This window comes from Cydia strobilella, chromosome 16 (genome assembly GCF_947568885.1).
Source record: "Cydia strobilella chromosome 16, ilCydStro3.1, whole genome shotgun sequence".
In the NCBI taxonomy this organism is placed as follows: Eukaryota; Metazoa; Arthropoda; class Insecta; order Lepidoptera; family Tortricidae; genus Cydia; species Cydia strobilella.
The window spans coordinates 13,196,094-13,212,037 of record NC_086056.1 but is presented as its reverse complement, the minus strand read 5'-3'; the positions used below and the strand labels follow the sequence as shown (position 1 = coordinate 13,212,037).

General features: G+C 36.5%; 1 protein-coding gene across 4 annotated transcripts in view; it reads right to left on the bottom strand.

Moving 5' to 3' along the window:
- The window catches only part of LOC134748604 (ecdysteroid-phosphate phosphatase), a 30,960-nt gene that overhangs the window by 11,413 nt on the left and 3,603 nt on the right, over positions 1-15,944 (bottom strand). For all 4 annotated transcript variants that reach the window (XM_063683398.1, XM_063683396.1, XM_063683397.1 and 1 more), the window contains 2 exons: positions 14,065-14,203; positions 2,233-2,328 (listed from right to left, as the gene is read on the bottom strand). In XM_063683398.1, coding sequence (XP_063539468.1) covers positions 2,233-2,328; positions 14,065-14,203 — 235 coding nt within the window. The remainder of the gene's footprint in view (positions 1-2,232; positions 2,329-14,064; positions 14,204-15,944) is intronic.

Sequence of the window (15,944 nt, the reverse complement as noted above, 5' to 3'; positions counted from 1 at the left end):
AGCAAAAAATTTAACTGTAGGCTGTACTTTTCATACCGACCAACATTTGTTCAGCGACTTTTAAAAATAACTTGTGTTTTGATTTTTAATACACTTTAAAGTTTTTTTCAAGACGCAATGTATTGCGAATTTTGTCATGTTTAATGTGTGACAGGCAACGTCAATAACTATGATAATGGCGTACATTGAAGCTAATATTTATTTTGTATGAAAAATACGAAGTCTGAAGTCTTCATTATTTTTAAAAGTCGCTGAACAAATGTTGGTCAGTTTGAGGAGTATAGCCTACAGTTTAATTTTTTGCTCCTATTACAGGCCACACATTGTATACAGGCTGGCTAAAAAATAAGTGCATTCCCGTTGCCAGGGAGGTTTTTGGGTTATACTGAGCAACTTTTACTACGACCCCAACCACGAAATCGCGAATCAACGGTTTTAGATGATTAACGTAAGCCTATCTAACGAGCCGTGCTGTCCCTGAAAAAAGTAAGGTTTTTTTTTGGGTTTCGTACCCAAAAAAATTGTAAAAACGGGACCCTATTACTAAGACTCAGCTGTCTGTCTGTCCGTCTGTCACCAGGCTGTATCTCATGAACCGTGATAGCTTAGACAGTTACAATTTTCACAGATGATGTATTTCTGTTGCCGCTATAACAACAAATACTAAAAACAGAATAAAATAAATATTTAAGTGGGGCTCCCATACAACAAACGTGATTTTTTTGCCATTTTTTGCGTAATGGTACGGAACCCTTCGGGCGCGAGTCCGACTCGCACTTGGCCGGTTTTTTTTTATTTGCCTGACTGATCCACACTCGAGCTTTGACTTAAACACATCCACACATTATATATTTTCCAGCATCAGTAGGTACGATCTTCGTTCGGTTGGTAAATACTGTAGTAATTTTCAAACAGATTGGGCATGGTGACAGATGTCATCTCAATACAATTTTGCGAGTTTCTGTGTTATAAATTGTATGGAGATACCAGATGTCACTATAAACTAATTTAGCAAAAAAAAGTCATCATGCACAAATAGATATACTCGTGTTACATTTATTGAGTATATATATCAGGCGTTTCGCTTGAGGCAATGACTCTTCAGTTAGGTACCTACAGCATCAATTAAATCAGTATGATAACATTGATAATATTAATATGTCATAGCTAAGTAAACGTCTATCCGCGAGAAGTTACTGCTTGTAAATAAACGAGATCATACATGTTACGTATATAATAAACACAAAACATTATCACACAACACGTGTTTCTCATATCGGCAAGGAAGCTTAATAATCAAAGGTTTATCTTATATTGCTATATCAGCTTGTATCGTGTTAATACATGCAATTGTCATATCACGAATCGATAATATTGTTAAACTAGCGACCCGCCCTGTCTTCGCACGGGTTACCCTTAACAAATTATACACCTAAACCTTCCTCAAGAAGCCCTCTATTGATAGGTGAGAACCGCATGAAAATCCATTCAGTAGTTTTTGAGTTTATCGCGAACATACCTACATACAGACAGATCTTATTCTATTCTTATTCATTTTATGTACATAACTGACACATGCAAATGAGGAAAAACCGGACAAGTGTGAGTCGGACTCACCCACCGAGGGTTCCGTACTTTTTAGTATTTGTTGTGAAAATTTTATGTTAAAACTTTTGTCCGAAGTAATTATAAAATTATAAAATAAAATATGAAAAAAGGTACCTTCAACCCCCCTTACACCCTCAGCACACCCCCAACCCTCAAGGACTTTTAGTATGTTTATCTGGACACAACAAGGTATAACTATACCAATTTTCAAAAATACACGAATTACTTTTGCTGATTGCCTATTTTCGGCTTAATTTGACGTGGCTAAATACAGAGATTTGTGTAACTACTCGACGAAAAGTGTATGAAAAAGTTTGGGGTAGACATCACAAATTCAAACCACCCACTACACATATGTTGAACAAATTCGGGATAGACCCGGTTATAAATATGATTGCGTTTTTCATGTAAAAAACCGACAATCACAATATAAATTCCTAAGAATTTACCATGTGTAATTTTAAGTGCCATTGTATATTGTGAGATAAATAAATCATATCATATCATATGCGTCACGTGTCAAAGAAAAAGCAATAAATTAAGCTCAGCGTTGTTCAATCAAGTTTTGACGCCCGCACCTGGCTATTATTAAATAATATACTATATTAATATAATTTTGCTTACCGCTGTTATTCCCAAGCGAAATCGCGCGGTGTAGCGTCCACGCGTCCGATTCCGCCGTGCGCCGCGTGAACACAGCCGGCAAGTAGCCGCTCACGCCTAAAAACAGGCGTAACTACACATCCAGCACATCCAAATAACAACCCTAAACACTGGGGATAAAGATCACAAACGCTTGCAACAAGTGCGCCAAAAAATGAAAGGATAGGTTAAAAAGGCATAGAAATTATGACTGACAATCAAATAACAGTTTGAATCAATGGAGATCAAGATCAACACATTCGCGGACACGATTGCTTTTGCAGTCGTGTAGTTTTTTGTTTCCTTTGGCCTATAACATATGACGTCACTAGGCGTCCGCGAACGTGTTAAGATACGCTGAAGGAAAACGTCTTAAGCAGACCTGCAAAAATATGCGAAGAAATTCAAAGGTGTATGTGAAGTCCATTCTGCATTGGGGTAGCGTGTGTTTTTTATTTTGTTCTTTTTTCACGACAGAGCTCCAGTTAAAATAATATCTGAAGCATCCAGATGCAATTGCCAGCAATTAAACAACTTTCATTGAAGGAACAAAGGTCTAATTACGCTTGTTACATTGATGTGGCAAAGCAAACTAATGACGACTTATTTCGTAAGTAATAAGGTTGGAATGTGCTTAGAAGTGATGCGGTAAACAACTTCTTACCTTACGTTATTAGAAAAAGCGTTAGGCTTTACATTGAAAACGCTGATTTGACGTCCTCTTCGATTACAATAGCATATTCCTAGTCAAACAAATTACGACTTAATTGTTTAGTGTTAAGGTTGGGTTGCGGTTGACACAAAAAACGAATGACTAGCAAATAGTTGGGATCGAATGGAGGACCGTAGATAATTCAAGACAAGAATCTACTGGATCAAGTGACGGCGCGGAATGATTTACCATACTAACAAAACAACAACATTCTTAACTAACAACTAGGGAATAAATCAAATTATTTATAATAAATATTTTAATTAGTGTTTTAAGTAGTTACATTACCTTTTTCTTTCTATCCCCGCTAAAATTTCGCTTACTAAGACGATGCCCATATTAATCTATCTGAAGAGCAACTCAACAAACTGGAGCGTATTCAGAACATCTGTATACGTTTCATATTTGGATTGCGCAAATTCGACCATGTGTCTATCTTTCGTTCGCAGCTCAAGTGGCTTCCTATTCTACGTTGACGTAACCTTCATACTCTTTCGCTTCTTTATAGCATACTCTTTAATCCTGCAACTCCCCGCTATCTCAAAGACCGCTTTAGCTTTGTTCGGTCTATCAGATTTTCCCAAAATTATCGTCATCTTCTTCTACATTTTTTAATGATTCCTTTATGTTTGAGGCAGTTCGGTTGTGGAACTCATTACCTTCCGACTTAAGGCATGCTAAATCACTTAATATTTATAAAACTCAAGTAAAAGAATATTATTTATCACTTCCGTAATGTTATTTTATATCCTGTTCCTTGTTTCCCTTTAAATTGTTGTTGGCCGCATTGTGGTGTTTTATATGTATATATTCGTAAATATGTTACATATGATATTTATTTATAGTGTATGTAGTTTATACTATTTGCTATTTATGTATGTGTATTATTAGGTATTATTATTTCTCAACTTCTATTACTCACTGCATCACCTACTCACATTACTTGTTCTTTTTGCCTTATCTCCAACTCCCCACTAAGCTAAGGTTGTCTGGAAGAGATCGCTCTTTAGCGAACAGACCGCCTGTTGTCTACCATAGTTTAATTTGTATGTCATGTTTTTTTTCATATTGGTGAGCAATAAAGAATATTTGTATTGTATAAATTATAAACGTAAGACGTCGGTCCGATTCCGCCCTCGGCCACGACGGCTGGGTTGCTTTTTCTTTATTCTACACCAGAATAGGCGGCGCAGCAAAAGACTGTTGTGTCCCCAAAATGTTTTTTTTTTTAGTTTTTAAGATCATATTTATTGTGTGTATGTTAGTCTGTAAGTTATGTATCTATGGGCCGTTGTTGCCTAAAAATAAATGTTTTTTTTTTAGTATATGACATCTATTTGAGCTTCTCTTAAGCTCCTAACTGACCATCGATAGACCTAATGTCTTACCAATAAGCTTTACAAATTGTCAGTTAATAAAAGCGTGGTCGATGGTACCGTCAATTTCCTCAACATAGTCTACCATGCCCAACATTGGCCTAGCTTAAAAATTGATTATTTACAAAACAGCTACTAAGTATGTCTAATAATGGGAGTATGCGACCTGTGGTTGGCGTTCAAAAATTGTATAGGTAGGTACCTATTTTTATCGTAAAAATTCTTCGCCAGCTCGAGTACACGGAACTGTAACATTACCAGTGATCGGCACGGATGGTGCCACACCGCGGGATTCCCAACAAAAATCTTAATATGGACATGACTCAATAATGCCGCAAAAGAAAAAGTAATTCTATTGTTATTTAAAAAAAATCTTGAGATTTAGAATAAGATTTCTATTCTGGAAAACCTGCGGTTTGGCACCATCCGTGCCAATCACTGAACATAACATAAAAATGCCAAAAAACTGTCAATAGAAACAATAACTATTTAAGCCTAAAACATAGATACCTTTTAAAACAACGAAATTTTCCGACAAATTTACAACACAAAACAAGTACTCTAGTAGACTGCACACTTGACTGGGACTCAAGAGTTTAGTGGAGACGGAATCACGTACAATTTCTTATAAACCATAGCAATCAGCCTAACGCGGTGAGTAACCTGATAACGTTAGAACGAAAGCCGGTTTTACACTATTGGTACTTCAACTACGAAAAGATAATAGTTGTGCAAATTCTGAAAAGCATACAAATTGAATACAAATAAAAATATTCTTTTATTGCACAACACAATGGATGAAAATAATATAGAAAGAAAACAGCAACACCGGTAGAGGTAAACAACAGACGGCTTTATTGCTAAAGAGCGAAAAAACAGCAGAAAGAAAAAAGAAGCAGATTATTGAAGTCAAGAGAAATGATTAGAAATATAGTTTTTTGCAATTGTATGTACATGTATATTTTGGTTCAGTCAGAAAAGCAGTTACGGTGTGGTATTCAAAATGACGTGTGCACGCTCGTATTCTTTTAACAACAAAATTGTGTACGTTCATTATTTGTACACCTGACCCGTGGCAACTTATACTGCTAACTGTATTTATTTTATATTTTATCTGCTAGTACCTACGTAAATACTAAATTCTAATAAACACTATCTCAAGTACCCAGCGACCCAAAGACAAACCCAAACCCCAAACCCAAAGTACCAAGACACACTTTGGGTCACTGCGCCAGAGGAGTAAGTAAGTAATAAACACTATACAACATTTTTCATGAAATATCTTTACAATTTTAATAACAAAACTTCCGTGAGACAGACATATTAAATATATTAATAACGGGTCACTCACGTATTTCAAATACTAGACTTAAAATACGTGAGTGACCCGTTATTAATATATTTAATATATCTCTACAACATTAATTAACACAGGAAAATCTTCTGAAAGGCCATGTACTTTGAAACCTGTGCTAAAATAACATGTATAAGTGTAGTAATGGCTTTATACTGATAAAAACCCGAGCGTCTGTCGTTGAAAGCCGCGCTGTTGGCTTTCAACTTGGCCTTGAGAGGTCGAATACTCTAATTCTGTAATGCTGAGCTAACATGAATTAAACGTTTATAAATTTGAAACAATGAAATGTAATCAACTCTGGTCAACCTGGGATTCGAATCCACATCATTGGATTGCCGGTCAAACGTGCTACCAATTCGACCAGCTAACCATTCGTCATTGCAATCGTGAGATCTGTATACTTTGATTGAAAGGGTTAGAACCTTAACCTTCTGGACGCCAATGACGGATATATGGGCACCGCAGGTCCAACGCCAAAGACGGATTTATCGGTCAAAGATCAACATAGACCTACGTGCATGTGGCATGTGCATAAAGTACAATTTCAGTTTTGACACTTCGGTGACGTGGCGTCCGAGTGACAGCTTTTGTTTGACACGGCAAGCTCGGCCGAATTGCACCTTTTCATACAAACGTAATTCCGCTCTCATTTTATAACTATGTGTTGGATTGTAATGAAACTGCACATACAATGACATGAGGGGCTATCTAGGTCTGAAATTAGTTTATATAGCTCCAGTTTATCAAACATACGAAATAGAGCAAAAACAAGTTTTGTATGAAAAACTTAAATTCGCTGTATTCTTTTAACTATGATATCTGAAGCGACATAAACTAATTACAGACATAAATATACCTTATCCTATTGTAACTACAAAGTTTCAGAACAATCTACCTAGTCGTTTTAAAATGAGAGCGGAACTACGTTTGTATAGAGAACCGAGCTTGCCCGGGACCCTTAATCAATATTTTTTCGTTTTGAATGGTGATAGACAATTCTGTATATACAATTTATAAATTGCATATTAAAATGTATTGTTTTATTAACGTATGATGTAGTAACGGCTTAATATTGATAAAAAAGTATAAGAACTCAGATAGCGTCAGATGCCACGATCGCGACACGATACAGCCTTCAACTTGGCATTGATAGATTATTGCATTGAGTAGGAATAGGTATTCTGGGGATAAACTAAGGTGACTTTTAGGTCTACTAAGGTAACAGTGCGGCTGGCTGCTGAAAGAACGTCTTCCTTTCTGATACAGAAGAAACGAGCCTGTTTAAAATGTAATTTACCGCCTAATGTGTATATGGTTAAAAGTTATACAGCTAGAAACAGTTTTAAATGATTCACGGTAAGTTTCACTAGACTTATATCGACCGGGATATTTACCGTGATTACCTCTTGTATTATTTTGGAGCTCCCGATATCTCGAAGCAGTTACCCGAGAAGGCCGAGAACGAGAGATGCATGTATCAGCGTCGAAATATCGGGAGCTCAAAAATAATACATAAGGTAATCACGGTCAACATCCTGGTCGACATAAGTCTAACAGCTAAAAACTTAAACAACCCAAAAATCTTCTTTCTAAAAATAATATGTGGTATTTTCTATAAAAAGGGGCCTTATTGTCGATGGCGCTTACGCCATTATAAACGATGCTCCGATATAAATACAATGCCGCGCGACGCTGTGCGGCGTAAGCGCCATCGACAATAAGGTCCCTTTTCCTAGAAAATGCTCCATATTACAGGTTTAATTTAAGTCGCTATAGTACATACTGACGCTAGCTGTGCAGGCACCGCGCTTACTGTTCAGGCTTTATTTACAATGTGAACAAGCACTCTTGCAAAATGAGAAAATAAAAACTAAACGTTGATTCGTATGTCAATGGCTTAAAATTCAAAATTGCATACATACATAATCAAACAGCCATTTTACTCACATATCTCGCAATTATGAACTATACGTACGTAGGATATTGTAAGATGTAAGTTGGAATACACGCCACGTTTTTCAGCTTCGGAACCCTAAATCATTGTCATGGGCTTATGAGTCGTGACTCGTGACCACGACATGATCATGATCGCTGTCCAAGCGCAGTGATATCACTTTCTTGGAGTTGTCGTTCACGGTGCGTCAGCGTATTTTGAGCGGCGGTGTAGCTGATCACGATCATGCCGTGATCATCACTCATGAGCTCATGACAATGTTTTTAGGGTTCCGTAGCCAAAATGGCAAAAACGGAACCCTCACAGTTTCGTCATGTCCGTATGTCACAGCCATTCATCTAAAAACCTATAGGTAAGGTACCATCAGAATTAAATTTTGAATACAGGTGTATTTTGTGAGCCGCTACTAAGTTTAGAAATTAACGTTAAAAAAACAAAATTTTTAAGGGGGCACTCCATACATATAACTAAAAGTAAAAAATAGTACATTACGATACAAGTGCGAAAAATAGGAGATTCGAGTGGTGGTGGAGTTTAAAATATGCGTCACATAATTTAACTTTCGAAGCGATTATCCCCCTCAAACTTTTAAATCGGACGTACAAAAATATCAACTAAAAACAAAATATTTATTTGTTTAATATGTTTGTAGTTTTGCAGTGACTTTGTATATTTCATACTGTTATGCTGTACAACAATTTTGAAATAATAAAATAAAATAAAAAATCAAGTAAACAAAGCTTAAGGCGGTTCCCTGAGCCAGAAGGCGAAAAATCTCCTTATGTGATCCTGTTTTTCTAAGAGGCGTTGATATTCGTAGACGTGGAAAAAATATATGTAGTTCTTGACTATATTATCTTTAATATCATAGCTTCCGATACACGAATTATGACACTTCGCTCGATACAATTAATTCCCAAATTAACCTCTAACTCGGACTTTTAATCCAACTTTACTCGGTTATTTATTATGTGATACTATAAACAAAAAAATAAGAAAAAACAATCTTAACTTAAATAATAATTTCATAGTTTTCGAAATTCGATATTGTAGGATAACGTTTTTAAAATAAATAAAAATCGACAAAATTCGATCAAAATTGACACTTGGCGCGCATGATCTTTCCCGTTCTTTCTTGCAAAATGTGACAGAGACAGCGGTAAACCGATGGAACGGCCTTAATACATATTTTCCAAAAAGCTTCTGTTTTTATTAAAAGGACGTTAGTGCCGCGAAGGTACGCCCAAGCTCGTATGGCTGTTTATATCGTATAAAGGTACAAACCCTCCATTATGCGTGGCCCGATACGCACATGACCGGTTTGATTTCTTTAAGGATATGATGGTCATATTTATCTACAACGTGACAGCTTGATAATGACGGTGTCTTTCTCTTTCAATGGCGTGGAGTTAAAAAGTGATACTTATTTTATCACGTGGATAAAGCCATGTATATACGCTTGGTAATATCAATAGACTATTATGGTAAAGTTCAAATTTATACTTCTTCAGACAATGGACTCGTACTAATTAAACATCCATTGTATTTATTCAAGACATTGATTACCGTATACAACATGCACTGATTTTGATAAGATAACGAAACACACCTAGTAACTTAAAAGAAAATAGTAGATTGTTAACCAAGGGGTGAAAGGTACCCATTTCGAATACGAGGAAAGTAGAATACATAGTCTATTTGAAAAGTATAAACTTCAGTAGTATTTCTTGGGGGTACTTTCGATTAACAATTTAGGTAAAAATATCGTTATTTATGGAATGGGGAGTTAATTATCAGAATGAAAATTGTACAACAAATCCATTTATTGAATAGAAAGTACGTGCTCTAGAGCAGAAACGTATCATTTTCTGCAAACTTTTTAGAACAACAACGACCAACTTTCAGATCATGAGAAATGAAAAGTAAATGTATAATAACTGTTTGAAATAACTGGTGTTTCCCGCCATTTTTGTCCGAGCGCTAGCAATGGGTCTACGTTTCAGCTTTGGCAAAAATGCTTTCGTATGTCCGGATGTTCTCCTCTTCGGGTCGCAATTGTCAACAGACTTTCATAAAATTTTGTGAGCAGCTAGGTTCGATGATTAATAGTTATTTTCACAACCCCAGCTGGTAAAGGCTCTCTTGATTGTTCAAAAATTGATAAGAATGTTGCATTTTATTCACATAATGAGGCAAAGTAATCAAACTAGACTTATATTGACCGGGATATAGACCGTGAATCAAATGCAAATTTTGAGTTGTTTTCTTATGTTTGCTGGTAGAATTGACTTTTAAATTATGATTTTGAGTGATAAATATTTAATAACATTCATTTTGAATAGATTTGCTTTGATTTTGTTTGATGAAACCAAGGCATTAAATTAATTAGCAGTAAAAAATCAAACAAGTTTTATTTATTTCAGATCGTAAAATTGTAAGACTATTAGATTTCTTCAGTCCATATTAAGGCAGTGCGCCCGCGCCGGCTGTCCGGATTATAAGGAGCAGCGGATTAACGATGCTCTACTGTATTTACAAACTTTCATGCATGAGTAACCGATGATGATGATGAGTATACACGGTTGTAGGTCGAGACTAAAATATCATGCTATCTCCATTTGTATAGATAAAACCAACCCTGAAACGTGCTATTTTATTATACAGTAAGCAATCGGTTTGTTTGCTTTACATTTAGATCGAGTTAGAACCTTTATCCGTGTGCATTGTTCTAGCGATCCTATCGCTACTGAAGTATTTGCATTAACTATACAGCCTTTAAACAGTGATATATCCGGAAGCTGTCTTTTATAAGTAGGTACATCAACAGTTACATACAACATACAACGTATTTTTTCAAACTCCGATAATTTCAAGGGCGTATTCCTGAGCTTAAATTAAGTTCATTTCTTAAAGATACCGGTATTCTAACTAGCTCCATTTTGAAGATAATTAATAATTTAGACCACGGGGACAACGCCGTCCTCGAAACGTCGGAGGTAAATTTAAAACTTATTTTACGCGATTAAGTCCCGTCGTTGTTGAATAATAATGAGTACCAAAATCGTGAAAGTTTCAATCAATTAATAATTTATTTTTATTTATTCTATTTCTTTTTTTTTTTTTTAATTTATTTTCAAAAAAGTATAACACATTTTAAACTTATACAAGTTTCGCCAAACTTGCGTTTAACGGCGAAATGGTGCACTCATTTTCAATGTTAGCACCTTAATCCAAATTTAATGATTAACTTATATTACTAAGGTTAATACTTTTATATTACATTATCAAAGTGTAAGTTGTAGGTATATATGTTGTTGTTATTCTTTAAGAATTTATTTGTAGTTTTACATGTATGTAAAATGTATGATTTTGGTGCAATAAAGGATATTTATTTATATACAATATTTACCCATCCCATACATTTAGTCATGCGTTAAGCCCTTACGATTACGACCATACTATACAATTGCCTTAAGGCCTGATTACATATTAATTTGTGCTTAGTAAAAGTTCAAACATTTGCTTCTAAACGCAAGTACAATCTCGGGCTAACGATATATGTCATCATAGTTTAGTTTAGTTATCTTTAGATTTAAGATAATTACCGTGCCCTACCACGGCCCATGTGAAACAGATTATTATGTAACACCTGCGTACCTACCATGGATGCAATAAATATATGAATACGAAAAAAAAATTTAGTTAAATATAATGCCAGTGGAGTAATGTTAGTGGAGTTTTATTTTATAAAAACACCGCCTATATATTAAACCAAAGAGAATATATAGGATAGAGGGGTACTGTCATAGTAAATTTTGTAGTCACAGTAAATTTACTGCCATCTATCGACACACGATTAAAACTTAAAAATAAAAATATCAAAAAATGTATTGTATATATATGGATAAATGATTTTTTTATTTGTATTTATTATTTTAATATGAATCTGACCCATGATCTTTCACTGATATGTGTTAAAATTGTTAAATAAGAAACGAAACCGTCAACGCCATGTAAACGAGAATAGGCCAAAGGTATTGGTGGTAGATCCCATCTGTGCGAGAATCAAATTGTCTTGATTTCCAAGGCACGTTATATAGGTCTGTGATTAAACTGTACGATAGTAAAGATAAGCCACTTTTATAAACTGCTTATCTTATCACCGCGAATATAAATAATTACAAACAAATAACAACTACAAGGGTTCTAACATAAGTCTCAAAATAAATAAACAACTTTGGTTACCATAGGCAACAAATTCTGTGTTGCGGCACCGGCCGGCGAATACAAGTTTGGACGCTATCCAAATAATTTACTAAGAACATACGTTCTGACGTAACTCGTTGATACTATACGGAATGTATACGAAAAGAGATAACAACCAAAGTAAAATAACGGTTAAAGTACACTCGCACGAAAGCAAAGCAGCTAAAAGTAAAGTACAATTTAGAAATATATTAAAAAATAAAATAAAAACAAAACTAACCTTCCTTCAGTGCCAGTAACCGTACGCGATTCATGAATTTAGCCATAGTGACATCACAATCAGATTATAAATAGTCCTACCAGCTTGTTTGTGAAGTAAACCGCGAATGTGTGAGTGACGCTGACGGCGGCTTGGTGTTGCCATTTTATAAACTTTGCTGATTATTGGGGTAAAATTATTTGTCTTTACTGTATTATACCTCGTTTTTTTAGCATTAGAAAAAGGTAAACAATCTTGACGTGTCTTTTTATTGAAAAACACTTGAAAAACAAGTTACAGCAAATATAGTTTGTCAAGGGACTGTCTCATTTTGGGCGTAGACGGAGAGAGTCATGCTGTCTTTGTCTTGCACTGGTGTTGGCGCCCGGAAGAAGGGGATGAGTGTAGTTTTTTTTGTTCTTAGTTACTGACAAGATTTGCTTGACCAACTATATGTAACAAATAGCAAGGATATTATATTTACATTATTTTGGTTTCATAAGTAATAGTTACTAGGTATTTAATAAAAGAGTTTTTCAATAAAAAGACACGTCAAGAATGTTGACCATTTTTGTGTGTTAACAAAAATTAAATAGGCCGCTTAGTTTTACAATTTTCATATCAATATTTCATATTTCGTCACCTACACCCGGGTCAACTTTGACATCTGATAATATAAAAACTAGAAAGTTTTGGCAAGCCGGAGTTCTTGTGAGCTATTTATGCATTTATCAAATAAAAACTGAATGAGACAAAATGAGGGTTTTATTTTTTAACACACTGTGAGACGGTACTATACTTAGAGCAGTGTTTTTCGACCTGTAGGTTGCGACCCCCTGTAGGTCGCGGAGGGTCGTAAAGATTCATTAAAAAAAGCAAGTCTCATATTGGTTTACTTTAGCGAAGGTCAGAGGTCGCAAACTTTTTTACATAATAATGTGGACGAGTCACGAAATGGTTGAAAAACACCGAATTATGTATAATAAAGCAAACTATAGTTTAGCACATTATTATTCGTAGTTTTAATTTTGCATGTTAACATAAGCAATTTAGAAATAATCATAATGAAACTGTAGCAATATGTAGGTAGCGCTTTAAGGATCTACCACTGTTTAGGCAGACAAACGTATGACAAAACGCCAAGCATAAGCGGCACTGACACGGACACGACACTGCGTTCACGCTGTGTCTAATTCCAGTATATTCGGTTCTTTACATTACTACCAAAAGAAACGGCTCGTCTGACTGTACTGCCCCCCCACGAAAACAAACTTCTTTTACGTTTGTTATACACGGCGGGACAGTACAGTATTCAGGGTGGAAAAAATTAATGGGCCCTGGAGGGAAAGTGCCTTAAAACCTTAAGTAAGCTCATTTTACTTAAAGGAAACATTCTTTTACTTTTAAAAAGAAACAATCTACATTTAAAGATATTTCCCTTTATTTTATTTTTGCTTGTTTAAAAATATTCTTGAATACTAAATATTCGATTTTATGGATATTTTGTACCACAGACGAGTGTAAGACCTAATTTTTCTTGGAGAAATGTTATTATTAACATTAACTGTATCGAATAGTAGAATAAAGTAGCGAGTGTTTACTTTTTGGAATTTTTAGTCGGTTCGATTCCCGGGCAAGGCGAGCGATGAAAAAATCTTTGAATGTAGTTTTGTTTTTTTTTTTGTAAAAATAAAGGAGTGTCATCTTTAAGCAAAATGAGCTAACTCAAGGTTTTAAGGCACTTTGCCTCCAGGGGGACTCCACTAGCGACCCGCCCCGGCTTCGCACGGGTGCAATGGTGATGTATTATACATATAAACCTTCCTCTTGAATCACTTTATCTACTAAATAAAACCGCATTAAAATCCGTTGCGTAATTTAAAGATCTAAGCATACATAGGGACAGACATCCATCCAGACTATGTAGTGATACAAGTGAGTGCTACGTACCCGTGAGCCACGAGGTGCCAGGAACCCAGCCGTCCGGCGAGCTTTCGAACGCCTTCTCCTCGATGTAAATGTAGTCTCCGAGCACCAATTCTAGCTCGTCGCTCGCCAGCGGCGAGTAGCCCTGCGTCACTTTGTGCACCTGGTAAAAGAGACCTGGTAGTGTAAGGCCTGAGTGGACGCTCGAGTTGGGCGTGCAGCGTGCATGTTAAACAAATGCAAACGTATAGGAGCGGCCTTAGTGCACGCTGCTTAAATCACTTGTGTGAGCCTGACGCCACGCTGCACGCTCCGCTTCGAGCGTCCACTCAGGCCTTACACTTATATTTATTCTCACATACTGAACAAAATAGCGGTGATTGACAGCAGTATTGTTTTATTTTTTATTTACGCTTATACATATTATTTATCGTATGGCGGTTAAACACTGGTTAAAAAACATTTATGGAACACGTTTATTTATGGGACAATATGATTGAGCGGTATGAACGTTGAGCAAAGTAAATAAAAGTTACTTTAATTCATGAAACGTACGAGATTTTCAAAAAGATTTAAGAGCATTTAAAAGTTTCGCGTTTTCAATGCTTACTAAGCGATATGTACCAGGTCTAACGTGAATAAATTCCCACGTTTCAATACAATTTTCACTGGTGAAAGAGGCGGCCAACTGACGTCTCGGCAAATGTCGACACAAAGATTTTTGTTGAACTACCCGACGAAAGTATATGAAAAGTTGTTCCAAGACACAAATTACATTACATGTTAATTATTTTCAACAGTCTGTTATGGTTCCGTATAAAATTTATACCATAAAGCGGTTACATCATGAAATACTCGCCCACGAATGTCAGTTTACTACCTATATAGTTATACCATGTTATACCTAATTCTGAATACGAGATTCGATCGTCGATCTTAAATATGTTGGGTAACTACTGTTCAGAGAAAGTTTTACACGGTTTTTATATTTGGAAGATAATACAATACATTTTTTTTTTATAAACTGATCGGCGATTGGCCCTAGTCACACCTGATGGAAAGTGAAGACAGGGCCTAAGATGGAGCTCACCGGTTCAGTAACAGCCTATTCACTCTTGTTTTAAAGACCGAGGTCATATTGATCAGGGAATACAGATGGCGGGAGCGCATTCCATTCCTTAGCCGTCCGTACTAAAAAGGAGGAGGCAAAACGTTTCGTCCGAACGAATGGAATGTGGACCACGAACAAGTGCATTCGCTCCCCGCGCCTGGATGTCCGATGATGGAAAGGGGAAGGTGGGATCAGGTCGTGTAGTTCCTGTGCGCACTCCCCGAAATGTATCCGATAGAACACCGATAGGCAAGCGACTCGACGGCGATGCTCAAGGCTCTGTATCCTTGACTTGACAGATGGGTCATCGCCAAAGAGTCTATGAGCCCGGCGCTCTATTGAGTCCAGGGCCGCCAGCTGATATTTGGCAGAACAGTCCCATAGGTGGGAGCAGTATTCCATGCACGAGCGTACCTGTGCTTGGTATAGGGAGAGAAGCTGATTCGGCGTGAAATACCGCCTCACCTTAAATAGGACACCAAGTTTTTTGGCAGCAGTTTTAGCCCTAGACTCAATAGTCGACCCGAAGTTTAAGTTTGATTTTAAACTTAGACCAAGAAGCTCTAAAGTGTTGGTCACGGGAAGGGACACATTTCGGAAAGTGGGAGCCAAGGTGAACTGGCTCCGTTTTGCGGTGAAAAGAAACATCTGGCCCGTGAAAAGGGAACGGGAAAACAGAACGCCTAAGGCCGCGGCCTGGACGCACGCGACCGGCGAGCAGCAAATCAAGGCCGTTCGTAAGGTCGAGCGCAATGTATGAATGGCCTTGATTTGCCGCTCTGTGGCCTTCAGG